The sequence below is a fragment of the Trichechus manatus genome, unplaced genomic scaffold, assembly GCF_000243295.1.
Source record: "Trichechus manatus latirostris isolate Lorelei unplaced genomic scaffold, TriManLat1.0 scaffold00265, whole genome shotgun sequence".
Lineage (NCBI taxonomy): Eukaryota > Metazoa > Chordata > Mammalia > Sirenia > Trichechidae > Trichechus > Trichechus manatus.
The window spans coordinates 1,910,084-1,931,646 of NW_004444201.1; the positions used below are offsets into that span (position 1 = coordinate 1,910,084).

Consider the following 21,563-nt stretch of genomic DNA (forward strand, 5'->3'; position numbering starts at 1 on the left):
TTCCATTTTTTTGTCTGTATTTTCCATTAATTTGTCTGTCTTTTCCATGAATTTGTCTATTTTTCCCTCATTTTTGTCTGCTTTTTGCTTCAACTCTTGGATATTTCTTAGTATAAGAGATTTGAATTCCCTATCAGGTAGTTCTAGTGCCTTTCCTTCTACTGGAAAGTCATCTGGTGTTTTATTTTGGACACCTACTAGAACCATCATGTCCTGTTTTTGTAAATGTTTTGATACTGCCTGCTGTCTCTGGGGCATTCAGTAGTTATTTTTCTCATTTATTGATTGTAGATTTGTTTGTTTCATCCTTTTGTTTTATCTGGCTACGTCTGAGCAGGCGGGCTGTGTGTTCTTTGTTGTTTGCTCGTCTCTGGGCATGATACTTTTCACCTCCTTCTCCAATTGGCAGGGTCAGTTGCTCAGATATGGTACAGCAGGGCAGGTCTAGTTGAAGAGGAGTTGCTGGGATGGGTTGTTTGTTGCGCTTACTACAGCCACCAGAGCATGTCAGTAATCAGTTCAGGGCAGGTTCCAGTAGGTCGTGCCTGTGCTGCTTGGTGGTGTGATGTTAAGTGCTCGATGCAGGTAGGCAGGGTAGAAGGGACAGACTGTGATGTGTGGAGCTAAGACGGGTATGGGAGAGAAGAGAGAGGAACAGGAGCCAAAATCATACAAGCAAAAAAGAGTGCTAGGGTAGCTTGCTGTTGGAGTGAAGAGATGAGAGACTATGAAATGGAGAAAAACAAAAAGGGGAAGAGTAAGAAAAAAAGAAAAGAATGAATAAATAAAAGTTAAAAAGAAAAAAGCAAAGCAATGCTCCTAGTGATCACCCCGGTGCGGCTACGAGGTCTGGGGAAGTTGTTCCCAGGTTGAAGTACAGCCTGGCCAGAACACGTAGAAGTGTCACTCAGCGCCAGGTATTCAGGGGACAGGAAGAGAAAGAAGGTATAGAGAGACGAGAAACTGAGTAGTGAAGAAAGATAAAAAGGAAAAAAGAGAGGAAAGAAAACAAAACAAATTTTAAAAGCAAGAGAGAACAAGAAAAACCCCCCAAAAAACAAGAAAAAAAAGAAATGCCCTCAGGGATCTCTCTGCGCATCTGCGCAAGCTGAAGGGGTAGGTCCCAAGCTGCGCAGCACTGCCCGGCCAGAACGGGCTCCCAACTCGAGAAAAGAGAAAGAAAACAAACAATTCTAAACAAAGAAACAAGGAAAAGCCCCGGGATCCCACCAGCGTGGCAGCATGGACTGGGAAGCAGTTCCACACTCGAGTGGAGTGCCACAGCCCCTTAGGAAGAAGCAAAAATGGTGCACGGAGCCAGGTATTTGAGCGAAAGGAGGGGGAGGTGGTGAGAGGTAAGGAAGAAATCAAAAGAAGCAGAAAAAAGCAACCCCAGCAGGCAACTAATGGCACTCAGTGAGTGGTCCAGTGCGGGCGGGTGGAATCCAAGCAGCCAGTGCTTCCTGTCCAGGAGACTGTGGCCACGGGAAGCAGAGGAGGTCGAGTGGGGGTGAAGAAGGGTCAGGGGTGGGAAAGCGTTTATCGCCAGTTACCAGTTGTTCTGTCTCCTGCTGTAAGCTCTGTGAAGCTGCTTTCTCATTACCCCTATTTGCTAGTCTCTGACAGGAGTCCAAGACAGTGGATCCACGCTGCATTAGCTGATAGGGGACCTCTGCATGTATGTCTCCTCGCTCTCTGTTCTCTGTCAGTTTCTTATTCCATTTGGTGCTTGGCTGAGTTCTTTATTTCTTCATTTGATGTTTAGGGTTTCAGAATTGCTGTTTTCTCTGTTTGGCTTAGTTTTTCACATCTTTGCTGTGGAGGGACGGCGTGGTGCTTCTGCCTAGAGGGTCATGTTGCCGGAAGTCCTACTGCTGAATTCTTTTACCTATTTATCCATCCTGTCATCCACTCCATGCTTGATCTGGAAAACTCCTCTTCATCTCAAATGTGCTGGCACTTCCTCAGGCCGGATTTGGCACTCCCATAGGTGTACTGATGCAGTGCTGTATTGCGTCCCATTACAGTACTTATCATAGTGTATTTGTGTTTATTTGCAATCTGTGCCAAATTTTAAACTCCACAAGATGGACTGTGTATTCTTCTTCTTTGTCCCTGAGAAAGGTGTTTGTTTGTTCGGTTTGGGGTTTTTTATGACTGAATGTCATGGTGAGGAGCTTGGATTTTAACCATTAGGTCATTATTTTTTTAGGCTTCCATCTCTAAGATTCCAAATGTATGGAGTTGTGACATGAGAAAAGCAATGCTTTAGAATTACAATCTGAAAGTCACTTTAAATACAGCCCTAATTAGTATTCAAGTTAAATTTTACTTCTTATTTTGCCAAATAAGTGAAAGACAAATTAGAGAAGGAACATACTGAAGGAGACTGGTCTGAAGTCTATCTATACCCTGAGAAAAAAACAAAATAAAAAAACCCAAACCTACTGCCATCAAGTTGATTCCAACTCACGGCAACCCCATGTGTTACAGATTAGAACTGCTCCACAGGGGCTTCTTGGCTGTAATTTTCACAGAAACAGTTCATCAGGCTTTTCTTTCATGAAATTGCCAGGTGGCTTCAAACCGGCAACTTTTAAATTAGTAGCCAACTGCAAGTTGCTTGCATCACCCAGGGACCTTCTACATCATGAGAACAGGTATAAAATAAGACCTTATATTAGGCTGACATAAATGTGAACCAAATGCAAGGAACTCATGACTTCAAAACATTTTGAAGAAGAGTCAACAAGTCTTCGTCACTAACTGCATACAGGGCAAAGAATGTCATCAAGAAAAGTGAGAGTGGTGTAAAACAGCCAGCTCATGCCTAGGATTTACGTTTAAATCCCGGCTGGCAGTAAACAGCTACGGAAAATACTTAATATCTTTGGGCCACAGTTTCTTCAACTCTCAATGTTCTCCACTGCTTACTGAATATAAAGTGCGTATGCCCTAGAACCTGCACTTCAAATACCTCCACCAGGAGATCCAAAAGTGAATTTATATCTTCTCCTAGGTTTGAAAGGGTATCTCCTCCATGAAGCCCTTCCGGATCCCATAAATTAGATAAAAAATTACAGTTTTATAAGCCTTAACTTATTTTACAGCATAAATTACAGGAATCTGTATACCAATACACCCTAATTAGATTGTCTAAATCCTCTGAAAACAGGGATTTGGTCTTATTCATTTTTATAATACCCACACAGAGCATAAGTGTTAAAATCTCACCTGTCAGTTACCAGCTGTATAACACACTAAGGAAGCAATTTCATCTCTCTCTGTTTCGTTTTCCTTATCCACAATACAAGAATAATAACGGTACTTACCTCATGAGGTTGGTGTAAGAATTAAATAAATACATGTTATAGTGCTTAGAATAGTGATTGTCATTACAGTAAATGTCAAATAATAGCCTATTATTACTGCTACTATGAATAATTTCCAACTTCTTTATATTTAAAACATTTTCTATCAGAAATGTCAAAAGAACCACCATATACCCTTCACCTTTATTTGCTGATTGTTAAAATGCTGGCACACGTGCTTTATATCTGCATATGTTTGCTAAACCCTTTGACAATAAACTGCAGATAACATAACACTTCACTATAAGACCATCTGAAGTTTGCTGGAGAAGGTGAATATAACTGAGAAAGCCAAAAGGCAGAACGACACAGACAGATAAAGATGGAACAGAAAGCAAATGTATAATAGCAGTTAGTTTCAGAAAACAAAAGGAGACTACAAAGGTGAGAGGAAAAAAAACAGGTAAGAAAGATAATGAGAATCATGAGATTTCACATTCTGAGATGATGCACTGCATAAATTAGAACCTGAATCTTCAAAACAAAACAGGAAACCTAGTCAGAGCAATAAGACAAGAAAAAGAAATAAAAGGTATCAGAATTGGACAAGAAAAAATAAAATTATCTCTATTCGCAGATGACGTGATCCTATATATAGAAAATCCCAAAGAGCCTGCAAGAACACTTCTAGAGTTAATAGAGGAATTTAGCAAAGGTTCGGGGTACAAGGTCAACAAACAAAAATCAGCTGGGTTTAATACACCAGCAGTGAGAAATATAAAACGAAAATAAGGTAAACAATTCCATTCACAATAGCATCTTAAAGAATAAAATACTAGGAATAAATCTTATCAGCGATGTGAAGTACTTATACAATAAAAATTATAAAACACTGCTGAAAGAGATTAAAGAAGATGTAAATAAATGGAAATGTTCCATGTTCATGGATTGGAAGACTTAATATTGTTAAGATGTCAATACTACCTGAAGCGATCTATAGATTAAATGCAATCCCAAACAAAATTCCCACAACCTTCTTTATAGAAATAGAAAAACCAATCCTCAACTTTATGTGGAATGGCAAGAGGACTCGAATAGCTAAAATAATGTTGAAAGAGAAGAACAAAGTAGGAGGGCTCATACTTCCTGATTTTAAAACATATTATACAGCTACAGTAATCAAAATAGTCTGGTACTGGTACAACAATAGATACAAAGACCAATGGAATAAAATTGAAAGTCCAGAAATAAACCCATGTATCTATGATCAACTGATTTTTGACAAGGGTGCTAAGTCCATTTGATGTGGAAAGAAGAGTTTCTTCAGTAAATGGTGTTGAGAAAATTGGATTTCCTCATGCAAAAAAATGAAACAGGATCCATGCCTCACAACATACATAAGAACAAATTCAAAATAAGTTAAGGACCTAATTGTGAAAGCTAAAACCATAAAATTCTTAGAAGAAAATGCAGGGAAAATGCTGTCAGGCCTAGCTTTTAACAATGGATTATCAAATATAATGACAAAAGCACAAAGAACAAAAGACAAGCTAGATAAATGGGACTTTATAAAAATTAAAAACTTTTGTTCATCAAAAGACTTTACCAAAAAAGTGAAAAGACAAGCTCCTGGCTGGGAGATTATCTTCTGAAACCATATAGCTGATAAGAATCTAATAATCAACGTATATATAAAACCTACAAACTTAAACAACAAAAAAATAAATAACCCAATCATAAAACGAGCAAAGGACTTGAATAGACCAAAGAGGACATTTAAATAAAAAGCCACCAAACACATGAAAATATGCTCAACATCACCAGCCATCAGAGAGATGCCAATCAAAACCACAATGAGATACCATTTCACTCCCACTAGGGTGGCTAAGATTTACAAAAATAAAACAAGAAAATAACAAATGCTGGTGAGGATGTGGGGAAATCGGAACTTTTATCCATTGTTGGTGGGAATGCAAAATGGTACAGCCACTGTGGAAAACAGTGTAGCAGTTACTCAAAAAACTAAAAATAGTACTACTGTATGACCCAGCAATTCCACTCTTTAATGTACACACCCAAAAGACTTTAAAGCAGAGACTCAGACACCTGTACACCAATGTTCGGTGCAGCACTATTCCCAGTAGTCAAAAGGCAGAAATGACCTATATGCCCATCAACAGATGAATGGATAAACAAAATGTGGTACATACATAAATGAAATAACTACTCAGCCAGTAAGAGAAATGAAGTCTTGACACATGCTACAATATGGATGGAGCTTGAAGACACTATGCTAAGTGAAATAAGTCAATCACAAAAGGACAAATACTGTTTGATATCACTTACATAAAAAGACAAGAAAAGGTAAAAGTATAGAGACCAAAGTCTGTTAGTCATTACCAGGGGCAGAAGGGAGGGGGAAAGGGGGGCTTACTGCTTATGCATTACTGAGTTTTAGTTACAGTGATGGAAAAATCACATTGATTAAGGGTACATTTGCACAGCTGATTAATATAATTGCTATCAATAAGCTATACACATGTAAAAAGCTGAACTAGCAAAAGTTGTGTGATATATATATCTACAAGACCAACAACAACAACAACAAAAGAGTAGCTGCTGAGGCTACAACCAAAAACCTCATGGGATTTGGTTCCTTGGTTTAGAGATTTAGGGTCATTGTTTCATGGGTCAACCCTGTTAATTAGCCTAATAATGTGTTTGGTGCTTCTGCTTTATTTCCTAGTTCACTGCGTAGTGCCTGGGGTCTTAAAAGCTTGCAAGAGGCCATCCATGACACAACTGGTCTCTATGCACCTGGAGCAACAGAAGAAGAAAGAGAGTCAGAAATAGGAGGAAGAAATGGAATGTATGGCAATTGCCTCCATGAGCAACTGTCTCCTTTGCCATGAAAGCCAGAAGAATTAGTTGGTGCCTGGCTACCATCACTGAACATTTTGATTAAAGATTCCCTAAAGAATCCTGATCAAAAGGGTGAAAATGCAGAACAGAATTTCAAATTCTTATGGAATCTAGACTTTCTGGAGCCATGGAGGATTGAAGAACCCTTGAAAGTATTACCCTGAGGTAATCTTTAAACCTTAAACCAAAAATATCCCCCGAAGTCTTCTTAAAACCAAACAACAGTTTAGCTTAACTAGTAAAAAAAAGTCTGCCTTGAGCATTATGCTCTTTTAAAATCATCTATATAGGGTCAAACTGACAACAGCAACTTGAAAGATTAGATAGGAATCTTAGCAGGCAGTGAGTATATGTTAATTAGGGAGGAACAACTCAAAAAAGAAGGGTGAGGACAGTCGTACAACTTGATGTACGTAATCAATGTGACTGAAACGTACATGTAGAAACTTGCATGGGTATATGTTTTTGCTGTGTATATTCTCAACAACAATAACAAAAAAATAAAATAAACTATTAAAAAACAACAACAACAATATAAAATCCATTAAACCATTGCTGTCGAGTCGATTGCAACTCATAGCACCCCATAGGACAGAGTAGAACTGCCCCATAAGGTTTCCAAGGAGCAGCTGGTGGATTCAAACTGCCGACCTTTTGGTTGGCAGCTGACCTCTTAACCATTGTGCCACCAGGGCTCCAAACAACAATATAGGAGGTAAAATCTCCTTCCAAGAGTGAAAGGAGAAATCTAGGGTTGAATAATAATAATAATAGAAAATAAACATGAGACAAAGAGGGGATTACTGGCCACAATAGCCTGCTAAGTTAACAGGCATAAATCTGTACCTGAGTATAAATTATAACAATAATGGATTTTTAGATCAGAGAAGCAGAGAAATCAGGTGACAAAAACCACCAAAGGCAGTGACTTGGGATGGGGGATACACTGGAAGGTCAGCAGTGTATTAGTGAAGGGGGAACCTACGTCACCGACCACATGCCAGGATGGCTAGTAGAAATGAAGAACTGAGCTAACAGAGATATGAGTGAATGCAAAAGTGAATTCAGCGGCTACAGAAGCATGAGAAAGAAATGCCCGCTATCACCAATATTATATAACATTGTTCTGTAAGTACAGCCAATGAAATCAACAGGAAAAAAAATAAGCCCCAGAAAAACTATAAAAAGGAAATCTTGAACAGGTAGCCTTTTTTTTTTTCCTATATTCATTTAAATTGAATCTACACACTTTACCAACATCTGATATTCCATTCACAGGCCTACAAATTACACTGACCCATAATCATTTTATTGTAGTTTTCAAGAAATCTCCCCAAATTATATGGCTAAATACATATATTTATGAATATATTTATTCTTTTCCATTCCCACTCCAGCTTCCTAATTACTAAGATGTGTGATTTTGTGCTAATCTTAAGGTTAGACAGGCAGGTGTAGGAATGCATGTGTGTATGTGTGTATGAGAAAAAGAGAGATGACTCTTCTTCATTTCCTTCCTAATACAAGTCACAGTTTTTACTTCACAAGGCCATTTCAGAATTTCTTTTCTCACCATTAATGAAAATTATATATTAAAAATTAAATATATTTATTTTTATGTTCATGGTTATATTTTAAAAAATGACAGGAGGAAGCACTTTTAGAATGGCTGAGTAAAGACCTCCAAAAATCCCCTCCCCCTCTATAAAAATTGTCAAAATCAACTTTTTCAGAAATCTGGAAATCAACTAAAGGCTTGCAGCATTATTCCATGGAGGATTATTCCATAAAAACAGTTAAACCTTGATGAGAACAGTGACCTTTGTGATGTCTTAATTTACCATATTCCCATTTCGACTTCCCAGCTCTAACATAGCCTTAAGAACTAAGATCATCACACACAACAGCTGTGAAAGCCAGCTGCAACTGGAAGGGCAGAGTGGGTCTGGGACTCTCCAAAAAGACTCACCCTCAAAGAACAGTTACATTTCAGCTGTCTGGCAGCTCTCTAGACAAGGCTCATTCTCTGGGCTTTTCTTTATTTGACCCAATTCAGAGTTCACACAGTGCAAAACAGCCTTACCTCATGGTGTTTGCTGAAAAAAATCAGTTGTAATTCTTTAAAGATAAACAAAGATCAACAGGATAAAATTGAAAGTCTACATATAAACCCTTACATTTATGGCCAGCTGATTATCAACAAAGGTGACAAGACAATGCAATGGGGAAGAACAGGGTTTTTCAACAAATGATGCTGGGGAACTAGATACGCATATGCAAAAGAATGAAGATGAATACCTAACTCATACCATACAGAAAAACTAATGTAACAGAAAAGGTCAATGATGTGAGTTTGTTAGAATTTGAGAGAATTCCACAGAGCACAGTGGGAGATGTGGGTGGAAATGGGAGGTCTGAGGAGAAAAGAGAAGAGTGAAAGGTTCGATCAGCAGGAAAAAAAAGGGCACTATTATGATGAGAATATGAAAGAAAGTAGATTAACGATTCCCAACTACCAGTCTACCCAATACTCCTGAGTTATGGATGAAGTCTAATCCTATAATTAACCATGACAATGACAGGAGTTGGGGAACAGACAGCTGGCTAGATAGCTGTCTTCCAAATTTCTTGGCATAGACGAGTGAGCACTTCCAGCATTGCATCCATTTGTTGAAACATCTCAATTGGTATTCCACCAATTCCTGGAGCCTTGTTGTTCACCAGTGCCTTCAGCGCGGCTTGGACTTCTTCTTTCAATACCATTATTTCTTGATCATATGCTACCTCCTGAAATCGTTGAATGTCGACCAATTGTTTTTGGTACAGCGACTCTGTGTATTCCTTCCATCTTTTTTTGATGCTTCCTGTTTCGTTCAGTATTTTGCCCATAGAATCCTTCAACAATGCAAATTGAGGCTTGACTTTTTTCTTCAGTTCTTTCAGCTTGAGAAATGCCGAGCGTCTTCCCTTTTGGTTTTATAACTCCGAGTCTTTGCACATTTCATTATAATACTTTACTCAGTCTTTTTGAGCCACCTTTTGAAATCTTCTGTTCAGTTCTTTTACTTCGGCATTTCTTCCAGACACTTTAGCTACTCTATATTCAGGAGCAAGTTTCAGAGACTCTTCAGACATCCATTGTGAATTTTTCTTTCTTTCCTGTCACGCACGCGTGCGTGTGTGTGCGTGTGCGTGCGTGCGTGCGTGGTTTAGGTAAAAGTTTACAGTGCAAATTAGTTTCTCATTCATAAGTTTATATGCAAATTATTTAGTGACAATGGTTGCAATCTTGGCAATGTGTCAGCACTCTCCCCCTTTCCCTTTACACCCTGAGGTTCCCCATGTCCGTTCATCCAGTTTTCCTGTCTCTTCCTGCCTTTTCATCTTTGCTTTTAGGCAGGTGTTGCCAATTTGGTTTCACTGATTGAACCAAGAAGAACATTCCTTATGAGTCTTACTGTATGTTTGACAGAACTGTCTAATCTTTGGCTGAAAGGCAGACTTTGGGAGTGGCTTCAGTTCTGAGTTAAAAGGGTGTCCAGAGGCCACAGTCTCAGAGGTTCCTCCAGTCTCTTTCTGGCCTCTTTTCACGAATTTGAATTTTGTTCTACATTTTTCTCCTGCTCTGTTTGGGACCTTCTATGATGATCTGTGTTAGAGCCAGTCACCATCTAGTTCTTCTGGGCTCAGGCTGGAGGAGGCTGTAATTCATGTGGTCTACTAGTCCTTTGGACTAATATTTTCCTTGTGTCTTTGGTTTTCTTTATCCTCCTTTGCTATGGATGGGATGGGACCAATACATGTATCTCAGATGGCTGCTCACAAGCTTTTAAGACCCCAGATGCTACTCACCAAAGTAGGATGTAGAGCATCTTCTTTAAAAGGTATGTTATGCCAACTGACGTAGATATCCCCCAAGACCATGACCCCCAGCCCTCAGCGCCAGTAACTCAGTCCTTCAAGGTGTTTGGATGTGTCTAGGAAGCTTCTATGACTTTGCCTTGGTCGAGTTGTGCTGACATCCCCTATATTGTGTGTTGTCTTTCCTTACTGCCAAAGTTGACCCTTGTCTACTATCTAGTTAGTGATTTCCCCTCCCTCCCGTGTAACCATCAAAGATTGTTTTCTTCTATGTGTAAATCTTCTCTAGGGTTTTTATAATAATGGTCTGATACAGTGCTTGTCCTTTTGTGACTGACTTACTTCACTTAGCATAATGCCCTCCAGATTCATCCATGTTATGTGATGTTCTGCAGATTCATCATTGTTCTTTACCATTGTGTGTACGCACCATAGTTTGTTTACCCATTCATCTGCTGATGAGCACTTAGGTTGTTTCCATCTTTTTGCTATCATGAATAATGCTGCAATGAATATGGCTATGCATATGTCTATTTGTGTGACGGCTCTTATTTCTCAAGATATATTCCTAGGAGTAGGATTGCTGAATCCTGTGGTACTTCTATTTTTTTAAGGAGGTGTCATATCCTTTTCTATAGTGTTTGTACCATCTTACATTCCCACCAGCAGTACGTAAGAGTTCCAATCTCCCCATACCCTCTCCAACCTTTGTTATTTTCTGTTTTTTTTTTTGATTAGTGCCAGTAATGTTGGGGTGAGATGGCTATCTCATTGTAGTTTTGCTTTGCATTTCTCTAATGGCTAATGAGGAACCCTGGTGGCCCAGTGGTTAAGCGTTTGGCTTCTAACCAAAAGGCTGGCAGTTTGAATCCACCAGCTGCTCCTTAGAAACTCTATGGGGCAGTTCTACTCTGTCCTACAGGGTCGCTATGAGTTAGAATTGACTCAATGGCAACAGGTTTGCTTTAGTTTTTTTAATGGCTAATGATTGCAAGCATTTCCTCATGTGTCTGTTAGCTGCCTGAATGTATTCTTTGCTGAAGTGTCTGTTCATATCCTTTGCCCATTTTTTAACTAGATTATTTGTCTTTTTGTTGTTGAGATGTTGAAGTATTTTATTGATTTTAGAGATTAGACCCTTGTTCAGGTATGCCATAGCCAAAAATTTTTTTCCAGTCTGTAGGTTCTCTTCGTGCTCTTTTGGTGGAGTCTTCTGATGAGCTTAAGTGTTTAAGTTTTAGGAGCTTCCAGTTATCTAGTTTCTCTTCTGGTGTTTGTGCATTGTTAGTTATGGTCTGTATTCTATTTGTGTCACGTTATTAGGGCGCCTAGCGTTGTCTCTATTTTTTGTTCCATGATAGGTCTTCGATGCATTTTGAATTAGTTTTTATGTATGGTGTAAGGTATGGGTCCTGTTTCATTGTTTTACAAATGGACATCCAGTTCTTTTTAGACTGTCTTTTCCTCATTTAATGGACTTTGATCCTTTGTCAAAGATCAGCTGACCATAGGTGGATGGATTCACGTCTGGGTTCTCTTGTCTGTTCCAGTGGTCTATGTGTCTGTTCTTGTACTAGTACCAGGCTGTTTTGACTACTGTGGCTGTATAGTAGTTTCAGAGATCAGGCAGTGTGAGGGCTCCTAATTTGTTCTTTTCCTTCAATAATGCTTTGCTTATCCAGGGCTTCTTTCCTTTCCATATAAAGTTGTTGATTAGTTTTTCCATCTTGTTATGGAATGTTGTTGGTATCTGGGTAGGAATTGGATTGTATCTGTAGATCACTTTGGGTAGAATTGACATTTGCACAATACTGCGTCTTCCTATTCATGAGCATGGTATGTTTTTCCACTGTAGCTCTCTTTTGGTTTCTTGCAATAATGTTTTGCAGTTTTTTTTGTACGGGTCTTTTATGTCCCTGGTTAGATTTATTCCTAAGTATTTTATCTTTTTAGATAAAATTTAATGACCTGTCAATTTAATGACCTTGTGCTTTCTTCATGTATTCTGTCCTTGATGTCATTCCACAACTCATCTGATCTTCAGTCATTAGTGTTCAATGTGTCAAATCTATTCTTGAGATGGTCTCTAAATGCAGGTGGGATATACTCGAGGTCGTGCTTTGGCTCTTGTGGACTTTTAATTTTCTTCAGCTTCAACTAGAACTTGCATAGGTGCAATAGATGGGCCCCTGCCCTAGTTTTAACTAATGTTATAAAGCTTGTCCATTGTCTCTTTCCACAGACGTAGTCAATTTGGAGATGCCCCAAACTCTACACGACTACCCCAAAGACTGCAGGGATCATTAAACTAGCACATCAGTAACCATCCAGGACATATCATTGTGCCTCAACCCACTTGTTAGGAAACTCTGCCAACATGAATGAGATTAGCAACCCCTAAGAATGTGCATTTCTGTCTCCTCACTGAGAGTAACTGGTGTGGATGATCCACAAATCACTAGTCCCTCAAAGTACACTGTGTACAAGGGATTTGCGGTCCTATGTTTTGGGGAATGGCTACGTATCTTCTACCACCTCTTGCAAAATCAAAGTACTACATGTATATATTAAAGGCATTGTTGTGTCCTGCTATAAAAAATAGTAACTTTAACTTGTTCATTCCCATACTCATTTGACCAGAGCCCTTTTCTATACCTGTTGACATCCAGGGAACAGAGTTTGGAAAATCTTGCTTAACTTTTCTGACAGATGACTAATCAGCCTCAGCTTGATCATTCCCAGAGGTAGAGATGGGTACTACCTCCAGGTAATTCATTCCATTTTAGACAGTCTTATTAGTAGTCACACTTCAAGCTGAAACCATCCTTTACCTTAAAATGCAGAGATGATCCTTCTGCTATCTAGTGTTAGAAATCATATCTATTCATTCCTCCAAATGACGCAGGGATACAGCTATGGCAAACATAGAGTCGTTCTCTGAAAATGTCATACCCTTTCATACATGTTTTTGCATATGCTATTTTTTCCATCTGGAATACTCATCCTTTAGAAACTGCTCCTCTGAAATCTCTAAAGTCATACTTTTAGAATCAGTTAAATCAGAGCTTCTTTTATACCGTACTATCCCTAGACAAAAATCAGCTGGTACATGCTCCTGGAGTCCGTTATAGATCACTGTACTGAGGCACCCATTCACGACTGCCTTTTTGGTTAGCAGCCCAGTACTTAACCGCTGTGCTACCAGGGCTCCTTTCAGGAACTATACAGGACCATATACAGTAAAACCTACGAAAGCTGGAACCTGTGTAAGGTGGAAACCTGTCCTAGAAGGAAAGCACAAATATTTTCCACTAAAAAAAGCAGCAGAAAAGTGGTAAGACTGCACCCTATCAAAGGCGGAAAACTTGAGAGACCCAGAAAAACAAGGCAGTTCCTCTTGAGTTCTGGCTCTCACACGGTTCACTGTATTATGGATTATCCTATGTCAACTACATATCTGATTATCAGCACCATTCTATTATTCTGTGGAGCCCCAGTGGCGGAGTGGTTAAGAGCTTGGCTAACCAAAAGGTCAGCAGTTCAAATCCACCAGCTTCTCCTTGGAAACCCTATGGGGCAGTTCTACTCTGTCCTACAGGGTCACTATGAGTCAGAAATTACTGGATGGTTCTATTATTTCCTCTTCATTTCAATCTTATTATTTGTATTTTAAAAATGTTCCAAAATGACCTCAAATCCCTTGTGAAAAAATTAATAGTAACAATAATTTCCACTGAGTGCCTACTGTAAGCCAGACACTGCTCCAGGCACTCTACCCCTGATCCTGGAACGGCGAGAGAAAGGTACTATTATTTTACAGATGGTAAACAGAAGTAGAGTGGGGCTAAATGAGTTATCTAAGCTTGCAAAGCTAATTTGTGCCAGGCCAGGTTTAGATCCCACGTTTGAATGACTACAAAGTCTCACTGCACATAAAATAAGGTCTGATCTAACTAAAGACTGGCCTACACTTGACAAAAGGCAAGCCTTCTAACATTGCACAGTACCTTCTTCTGTTTGTAATAGTACTCGACGAATTCATTAAAAAATTTGCAGTTATTACTTAAGCAAAAGAAGAACAAGTAACCTGGCACCAATTTTACAAATTATTTAGAAAAATAATAAACTTCTGACAAAGGCAACATTTAATCATTTCTAAATGAGAATTAGAAAACCACACCACAGCTAAAAGTCCAAATACCAGATATAAATAAAATACTTATATTTACGAGGAAGCTAATGAAAAAGGATTAAGGCCAAAAGGGAAAAAAATAGATATATTATTCCAATGAGGAACACATAACCACGAAATGCTTTTTGGTGCCTCTAAAAACCAGAAAAAAAATTTTTTGGTAGGAAAATTATAACTCAAAATTAATCAGAGGTTATAAAATGAAACGTAAGTTAGAATAGCACTCACCTGCTCAAGTCACTTTTTCCATGGTGATGATAGTGGTCAGGATGGCTGAGGTGGTAGTGTTCTTGTCCACTCCACCTCTGGGGTGACCTTTTCCAAAATCCCTCCTGAGACTGCCGAACATTTCTGTCTGATCGGTCAAAGCGGTTCATATTGTCACACTCCACTAGACAGATTTAAAAGCAATACACTATAAATACGTACACACTCTATAAAAGTTAACAAAGCTTGATAATTAGATGCTGCCAATAATATAAAAGTAGTATTCTAAACGTAACAACCATTTATGTTAACTAATCACAAACTCAAAACTTTTCAAAGGAAAAATAGTGAGTTCTTCTGGTGATAATTGAACTTTATAGTAAAAAACTGAAGAAAATTATAACTTTTTTTCATACTCATGGAAGTCAGCAAGTGCCACACTGTTTTAAAACAAGCAAATTATCCTTGAAATCAACACTACACATTTTAAACAGCAGTAATCAGTTTTAAATGGTTTTTATCACTATCATTAGTTCAGATTTCAGAGTGAAAATTATGGCAAAAAGGAGAAAATTTTAAGTCTAGTAAAGAATTCATTCTTAAAACAAATGCCACAATTAATTTTCATTGATTTCAAGAAGTACAGATTAACTTTTCATCGAAAACAAACCATATTTTTAAATGAAGCTCACATTTTTAGAAAGACTCTTCAAATCTGCCTGCAGTAAAGTTTGTTCAAAAAGTCTAAAATGCCACTGAAAACAAAGCCAGTACTTTACAGCAACAAAGTACACTCCCTGCAATCCACATACCACAAAAACACGAAAAGAATCTCTTTGAAACATCCCAGCTTCTCTTTCACTTACCCAAATACTTTCTCCTCACATATCTGAGCACTCACTAACAGAGTTCCTTTGTACAAGGGAGACATTGTACTGCTTGGCAACCTACTCAGGCAGCTTACTCAGACATAGCTGCATGCAAGGCACTGACAAACAGGCCTTCCTTCCTGCTCAACTCCCAGCCCTCCCTTGGGAAGCCAGCCCAGTTTACCCTGTGACTCCATCTTCGCTCAGTGCTTACATAGCTACTGAGTTAGGACTGTTACTAAAAATAGAACTAGAACACTAACCCAAGCCACGGAACAGAAAAGGTTTCTCTAGTCTGAAAATTGTTGCATGATACAGTTCAAATTCTGCATGTTCACAATTCCTTGTGATAAAAAGCTTTAGTGGTCAATATAATCCCCAATTTGAGAGAAAAAAAAAAACTTATTTAAATGACTCTACCATTTCACTTAACCAAAAACTTTTTAATTTGAAAACTGGAGAGTGAGTCATTATAGTATACTAGTTAAAGATAAACCTTCCAAGTAAAAAAAAAAAAAAGAGATAATATAGTTAAAATAAATTGTAGATGTTGAATTCTCATATATATTGAACTCATTTTAATGTATTTTTTTCTAAATATGTAACAATTTAAACGGCTTTGAAAGGATGTCAAAATTTTGTTTACATTCATTAGGAGAGTCAATTTTGGGAGAAAAATAACCATGCATTTTAAGTAGACCCATACATCTTTTTTAAAGAAGTCTTACACTTGAAATTATTTCAAGCAATTCAATTTCGATTTCCTGTTATCTCATTTTGATAAATCAAAATTTAAAAAAAAAAAAAGAGTTCAATTATAGAAAACCTGACTGTAGGATAAATAATAGAATGGTGATCATTATGCCGAAGAAAACCAGAAGTGGAAAATGAGATTGCAAAAGAAAAAGAAATTAAAAAAAAAAATTGTAAAAAGGTTTAAAACTGCTTTTAGTTTACTCCCTTTAACAACATCATTTATAAATTCATATTTGTACTATGCTCATGGATTCCATCAAATAAGTTCTGTAAGTATTTCTACATGGCATTAAAATGTTAGTTTAGTTTAAGCAACTCTATATTGTTGTCAGGTGCCATCAAGTCGGTTCTGACTCACAGCAACCCTATGTACTACACAGAGTGAAAACACTGCCCTGTCCTGCGCAATGCTCACGATCACTGTTATGCTTGAGCCCACTGTTGCAGCCACTGTGTCAATCCATCTTGTTGAGGGTCTTCCTCTTTTTTCGCTGACCATCTACTTTACCAGGCATGACATCCTTCTCCAGGAACTGATCCCTTCTGATAACACGTCCAAAGTATGTGAGACGAAGTCTCGCCATCCTTCCTTCTAAGGGGCATTCTGGCTGTACTTCTTCCAAGACAGATTTGTTTATTTTTCTGGCAGTCCATGGTATATTCAATATTCTTCACCAATACCATAATTCAAAGGCATCACTTAAAAGGTTACTTCAGTTTAAGTAACTCTATATAGCTAAGGGATAATCTGTATCTACTTCTAAATACTCTGAATTCATAATTTTCCTTAATTCTGGCAGGAAAAACTCCACTTACTCCCAAAGGTGGAAATGTTTTTTATTTTTTTTTAAATTGTACTTTAGGTGAAGGTTTACAGAACAAATAGTTTCTCGTTAAGCAGTCGGTACACATATTGTTTTATGACCAAAGGTGGAAATTTTAAGAAGCCAGTATGTTCTTAGAATGATATAAACATGGTGCCCATAGAGTAACCAAAAGCAAACAAACCAGGCAAACAGACCAGGAAAATGGGTTTTAAATATTGTGGGAAATTACAATGCAGAAACTGATGTGCTGTTTTTGTGTTTGCTAAAAGTTGTTGGTACCACACACTGTAGGCTCCAAATTAAAGCATCTTTACCTCAACTTGAACTCAACATGGGCATAATGGTAAATAAGCATTGGAAACAAACATTTGCCATGATTACAAAAGGCTGAAGTTCAAACTGAAACGGAAGGGGCTTAAACTCTAAGAGGAATGACTGTTCCAAAACTCTGCAGGAAGTGTTCTGCTTATATTCCTACCTGAGGCACCTGTCATTCATGTGTTCTATATACTTCAAAAAGGTCTATCTCGCTGCTAAGAAGGGATGTGAAATAACATTGGTGGTAGTTTCTTAGAAAAGATTAAGGGTTCCCTGACAGGATCAAAGAAAGAGTATAGAAAAGAAAACGGAAAGTAAACAAAATTATGAAATGGAGAGACTTCAAAACAAGCTTCCAGAAGCTGGTAACTGAAGGAACAGGACAAACAAGAGTATGAAAGAAAGTGTCTCTAAATGTACAATGCCACAGGGAATGATAGGGCCTGTGGTAAACTAAAGAGAGGGTACTGGCAAACCTAAAGGCACCCCAATTTGAACATTTTTAAACCAATATGCTGATCAAAGCTGTCTGCAGGCCAGGTTTGGCCCTGACTATGAATTTAGTATCCCTCCTGGAAAATGAATATACAACTGAAAGAGGTCTCCTGCTCCAAAGGTATGAGGCAGCAGATTTTGGTAGTTCTTTTACTATGAGTAGGAGGCAGCGGAGGAGCCCTGGTTGCGCAGTGGTTAAGCACTCGGCTGCTAACTGAAAGGTGGGTGGTTTGGACCCACCAGCTGCTCTGTGAGAGAAAGATGCGACAGTCTTCTTCTGTAAAGACACACAGTGTTGAAAACCTGAGGCAGGGAATTCAAGTCAACAGCAATGAGTTTGGTTTTGGTTTTTTGGGAGGCAGACAGACAATATCAGGACTTTTACCCTCAGCCACTGGAAAGAGGATCTAACGCTGCTGAATGGTATGTGATGTGGGGATTCATATGTCTAAAACTCATCATACCCAATTCTCCTGAATTGATAAAGGAACAAAATATGACACACAGCATGAATCCAATCCCTAATATATGAGTACTGGGAGGTGGGGCCAAAATGGTGGGGTAGTTAGACACTTCCGGTGGTCCCTCTTACAACAAAGACCCAAAAAAACAAGTGAATCGATTATCTATGACAATCTAGGAGCCCTGAATATCAAAGGCAAAGTTGAGGAATCGGACTGAGTGGCATGGAGAGGGAGAGATGGTTCACAAGCAGTGAGGAGTTGACAGACCTGACCGGGCAATACCCAGAGCCCTTCAGGACAGATCAGCTCGTGGTGCACGGTGAGGCAAGCAGCAGCATTTGGGAGGCGTTTTCCAGATCAGGAGAGACCCAGCAGCAGACAGTCTACTCAGCTATCCAGAACCAGTGAGAAGCAGCCCTCGATTGGTGAAAGATAAGTACTCGTGTCTAGCCTACCATGTGTATCTAAAACACCCCCCTCGGGGAAAACATCTCTCCCATTTACCTCCCCGCTCCCCGCTCTGCACTGGGTCAAGGAGGGCTTCAGCAATTGCCGAGTTCCCTGGGCCGGAACTAGGACCCGTCACGAGCCCTGAGCCATTCTCCCAGCCTTGGAGAGGGAACAAATTAACAAACACGGAAAAAATAATCTGCTGAGTCCCCTAAGCCAGGAACTCAGGGTAGGCACAGCTCACTGTGCCTAGGGACAGGTATAAGAGGTCCAAGCACTTTGAGTGCCTTTTACCCCTACACAGACTTGTGTGGGCCCATTTCAACATAGGCCCTCATTACCACAGCACAGCAGGGTATATACCTGAAGTCTAACTTCAACTGTTTCAGCTGTGAAGTGGTAGGTTCCTGACATTTGACACTGCTCTGCCCATTAAGCAGTCTTTATCTACCCACATCAGGGGCCTGAGGACTGATGGCTCCATCTATGTCACCTAGCCACCTGCGACAGGGGCCCAAGAATAAGAGGTGCCCCCCAGTCCTTACAGCGAACAGCACTGGGTGCTCATAGTCCAGCTGCAAATGCCACCCACCTATGTTCTCTAGGGAACAGGGACATTCTTTCCTCCTAGACACTCGGGGACGGCTGTTAGACCCCCATCTTCCTCAGCGTGTGTCCCTCTGGTACAGCCAGATGCCTGGGCCTACATCAATCACCCATGACCATCTAGGACTGTAGGTGAGAGCCTGCACCACACACTTGGTGGACGACTATCTGGACACCTGAGCTGAATCCATACAGGATGAGTGGGTGGACTCCTGGGCTCACATACTTAGTGGCAGGTCTGGGCACCTGGTAGCAGGACCTTGGAGCTTCAGGGACATGGATGATCACGCTAGCTCGCACAAGCAGCCGACTTGGGCATAACAAAACAAGAAGCCAGGACACAGTAAATATAAAATAAATAAACATAATAACTTATTGATGGCTGAGACAAAAGTCAATATCAAATCACATAAAGAGGCAGTCCATGATGGCTTCAGAAAAATCCTAAAATAAAAACTCTAGAAATTTTCTGGGGGAAGGAATTTTCTGGAAATACCAGAGGTAGAATACAACAGATTAATATACAGAACTCTTCAAGACATCTGGAAGAAAATTATGTAAAACGCAGACCAAGCAATAGAGGAACTTAAGAAGATTAGAAAAGAGCATAATGACAAATTTAACAGGCTGCAAGAATCCATGGACAGAAATCAGAAACCCAGAAGATTAACAATAAAATTTGAGAATAAGACAACTCAGTGAAGTCATAGGAACAGAACTGAGGCAATGGAAGTCACAATGAGTGAGACTGAAGATAAAGTACATGACACCAACTTATTTGAGGAAAAATAACATAAAAAGATTTAAAAAAATGAAGAAACCCTAAAAATTATGTGGCACTATATCAAGAGGAATAACCTACGAGTGATTAGAGTACCAAAACGGGGGGGGATAACAGAAAATATAGAGAGAATTGGTGCAGATTTCTTGGCAGAAAACTTCCCTGATATCGTGAAAGATGAAAAGATATCTATTCAAGATGCTCATCGAACCCCACATATGATAGATCTCAAAAGAAAGTCACCAAGACATATTATAATCAAACTTACCAAAGCCAAAGATAAAGAGAGAATTTCAAGAGCAGCTAGGGATAAACAAAAAGTCATATACAACAGAGAGTTACTAAGACTAAGCTCAGACTATTCAGCAGAAACCACGCAGGCAAGAAGGTAATGGGATGACATATATAAAGCTTTGAAGGAAAAAAAAAAACTGCCAGCCAAGAATTACATATCCAGCAAACCTGTATCTCAAATATGATGGTGAAATTAAGGAATTTCCAGATACACAGAATTTAGGGAATTTGCAAAAACCAAACCAAAATTACAGAAATACTAAAGGGAGTCCTCCCGTTAGAAAATCAGTAACATCAGATAACAACTCAAGACTACAACACAGGACAGAGCAACCAGATATCAAACCAGACAGGGAAGTCATGAAAATAAATCAAAGCTAAAACACTGAAAATAGGGAAACAGACATGTCAATATGTAAAGGATGACAACATTAAAACAAAAAAGAGGGACTAAAAAATGTAGACATAGATTTTTCATACGGAGAGGAAGTCAAGGTGATATAAAGAAATAAAAGACTGGTTTAAACTTAAAAAATAGGGGTAAATATTAAGGTAACCGCAAAGGAAACTCACAATCCTACACATCAAAATAAAAAACTAGGAAAATATAAAGACTCAGCAAATACAAAATCAACAATGAAAAAGATGAAAAGAAAATACATAAGAAAAACAGCTCAGCACACAAAATTAAGTGAAACAGAGAAAGTGTCAACAACACACAAAAAAAGGCATCAAAGTAACAGCACTAAACTCATACCTATCAAGAATTACGATGAATGTATATGGACTATGCACCAATAAAGAGACAGAGTGGTAGACTGGATTAAAAAAACATGATCCATCTATATACTGCCTACAAGAGACACACCTTAGACTGAAAGACACAAACTTAAAACTCAAAGGATGGAAAAAAATATATCAAGCAAACAACATTCAAAAAAGAGCAGGAGCGGCAATATTAATCTCTGACAAAATAGACTTTAAAATCCACAACGAAGGATAAGGAACAAACTATACAATGATTAAATGGTCAGTAGACCAGAACATAACTGTAATAAATATTTACGCACCCAACAACAGGGCTCCAAAATACATAAGACAAACTCTAACAGCACTGAAAAGAGAGACAGACAGCTCCACAATAGTAGGAGAAGACTTCAACACACTACTTTCAGTGAACACAGGACATCCAGAAAGAAGCTCCACAAAG

The 21,563-nt window shown here is 38.9% G+C and overlaps 1 protein-coding gene across 9 annotated transcripts in view; it reads right to left on the reverse strand.

Moving 5' to 3' along the window:
- Positions 1 to 21,563, reverse strand: part of CCSER2 (coiled-coil serine rich protein 2) — a 285,551-nt gene that overhangs the window by 114,010 nt on the left and 149,978 nt on the right. For all 9 annotated transcript variants that reach the window (XR_002822873.1, XM_023724846.1, XM_023724847.1 and 6 more), the window contains one exon: positions 14,515 to 14,677. Coding sequence is in view for 8 of the 9 variants with exons in the window: in XM_023724846.1 (XP_023580614.1) it covers positions 14,515 to 14,677 (163 nt within the window). In the remaining variant the exon portion in view is untranslated. The remainder of the gene's footprint in view (positions 1 to 14,514; positions 14,678 to 21,563) is intronic.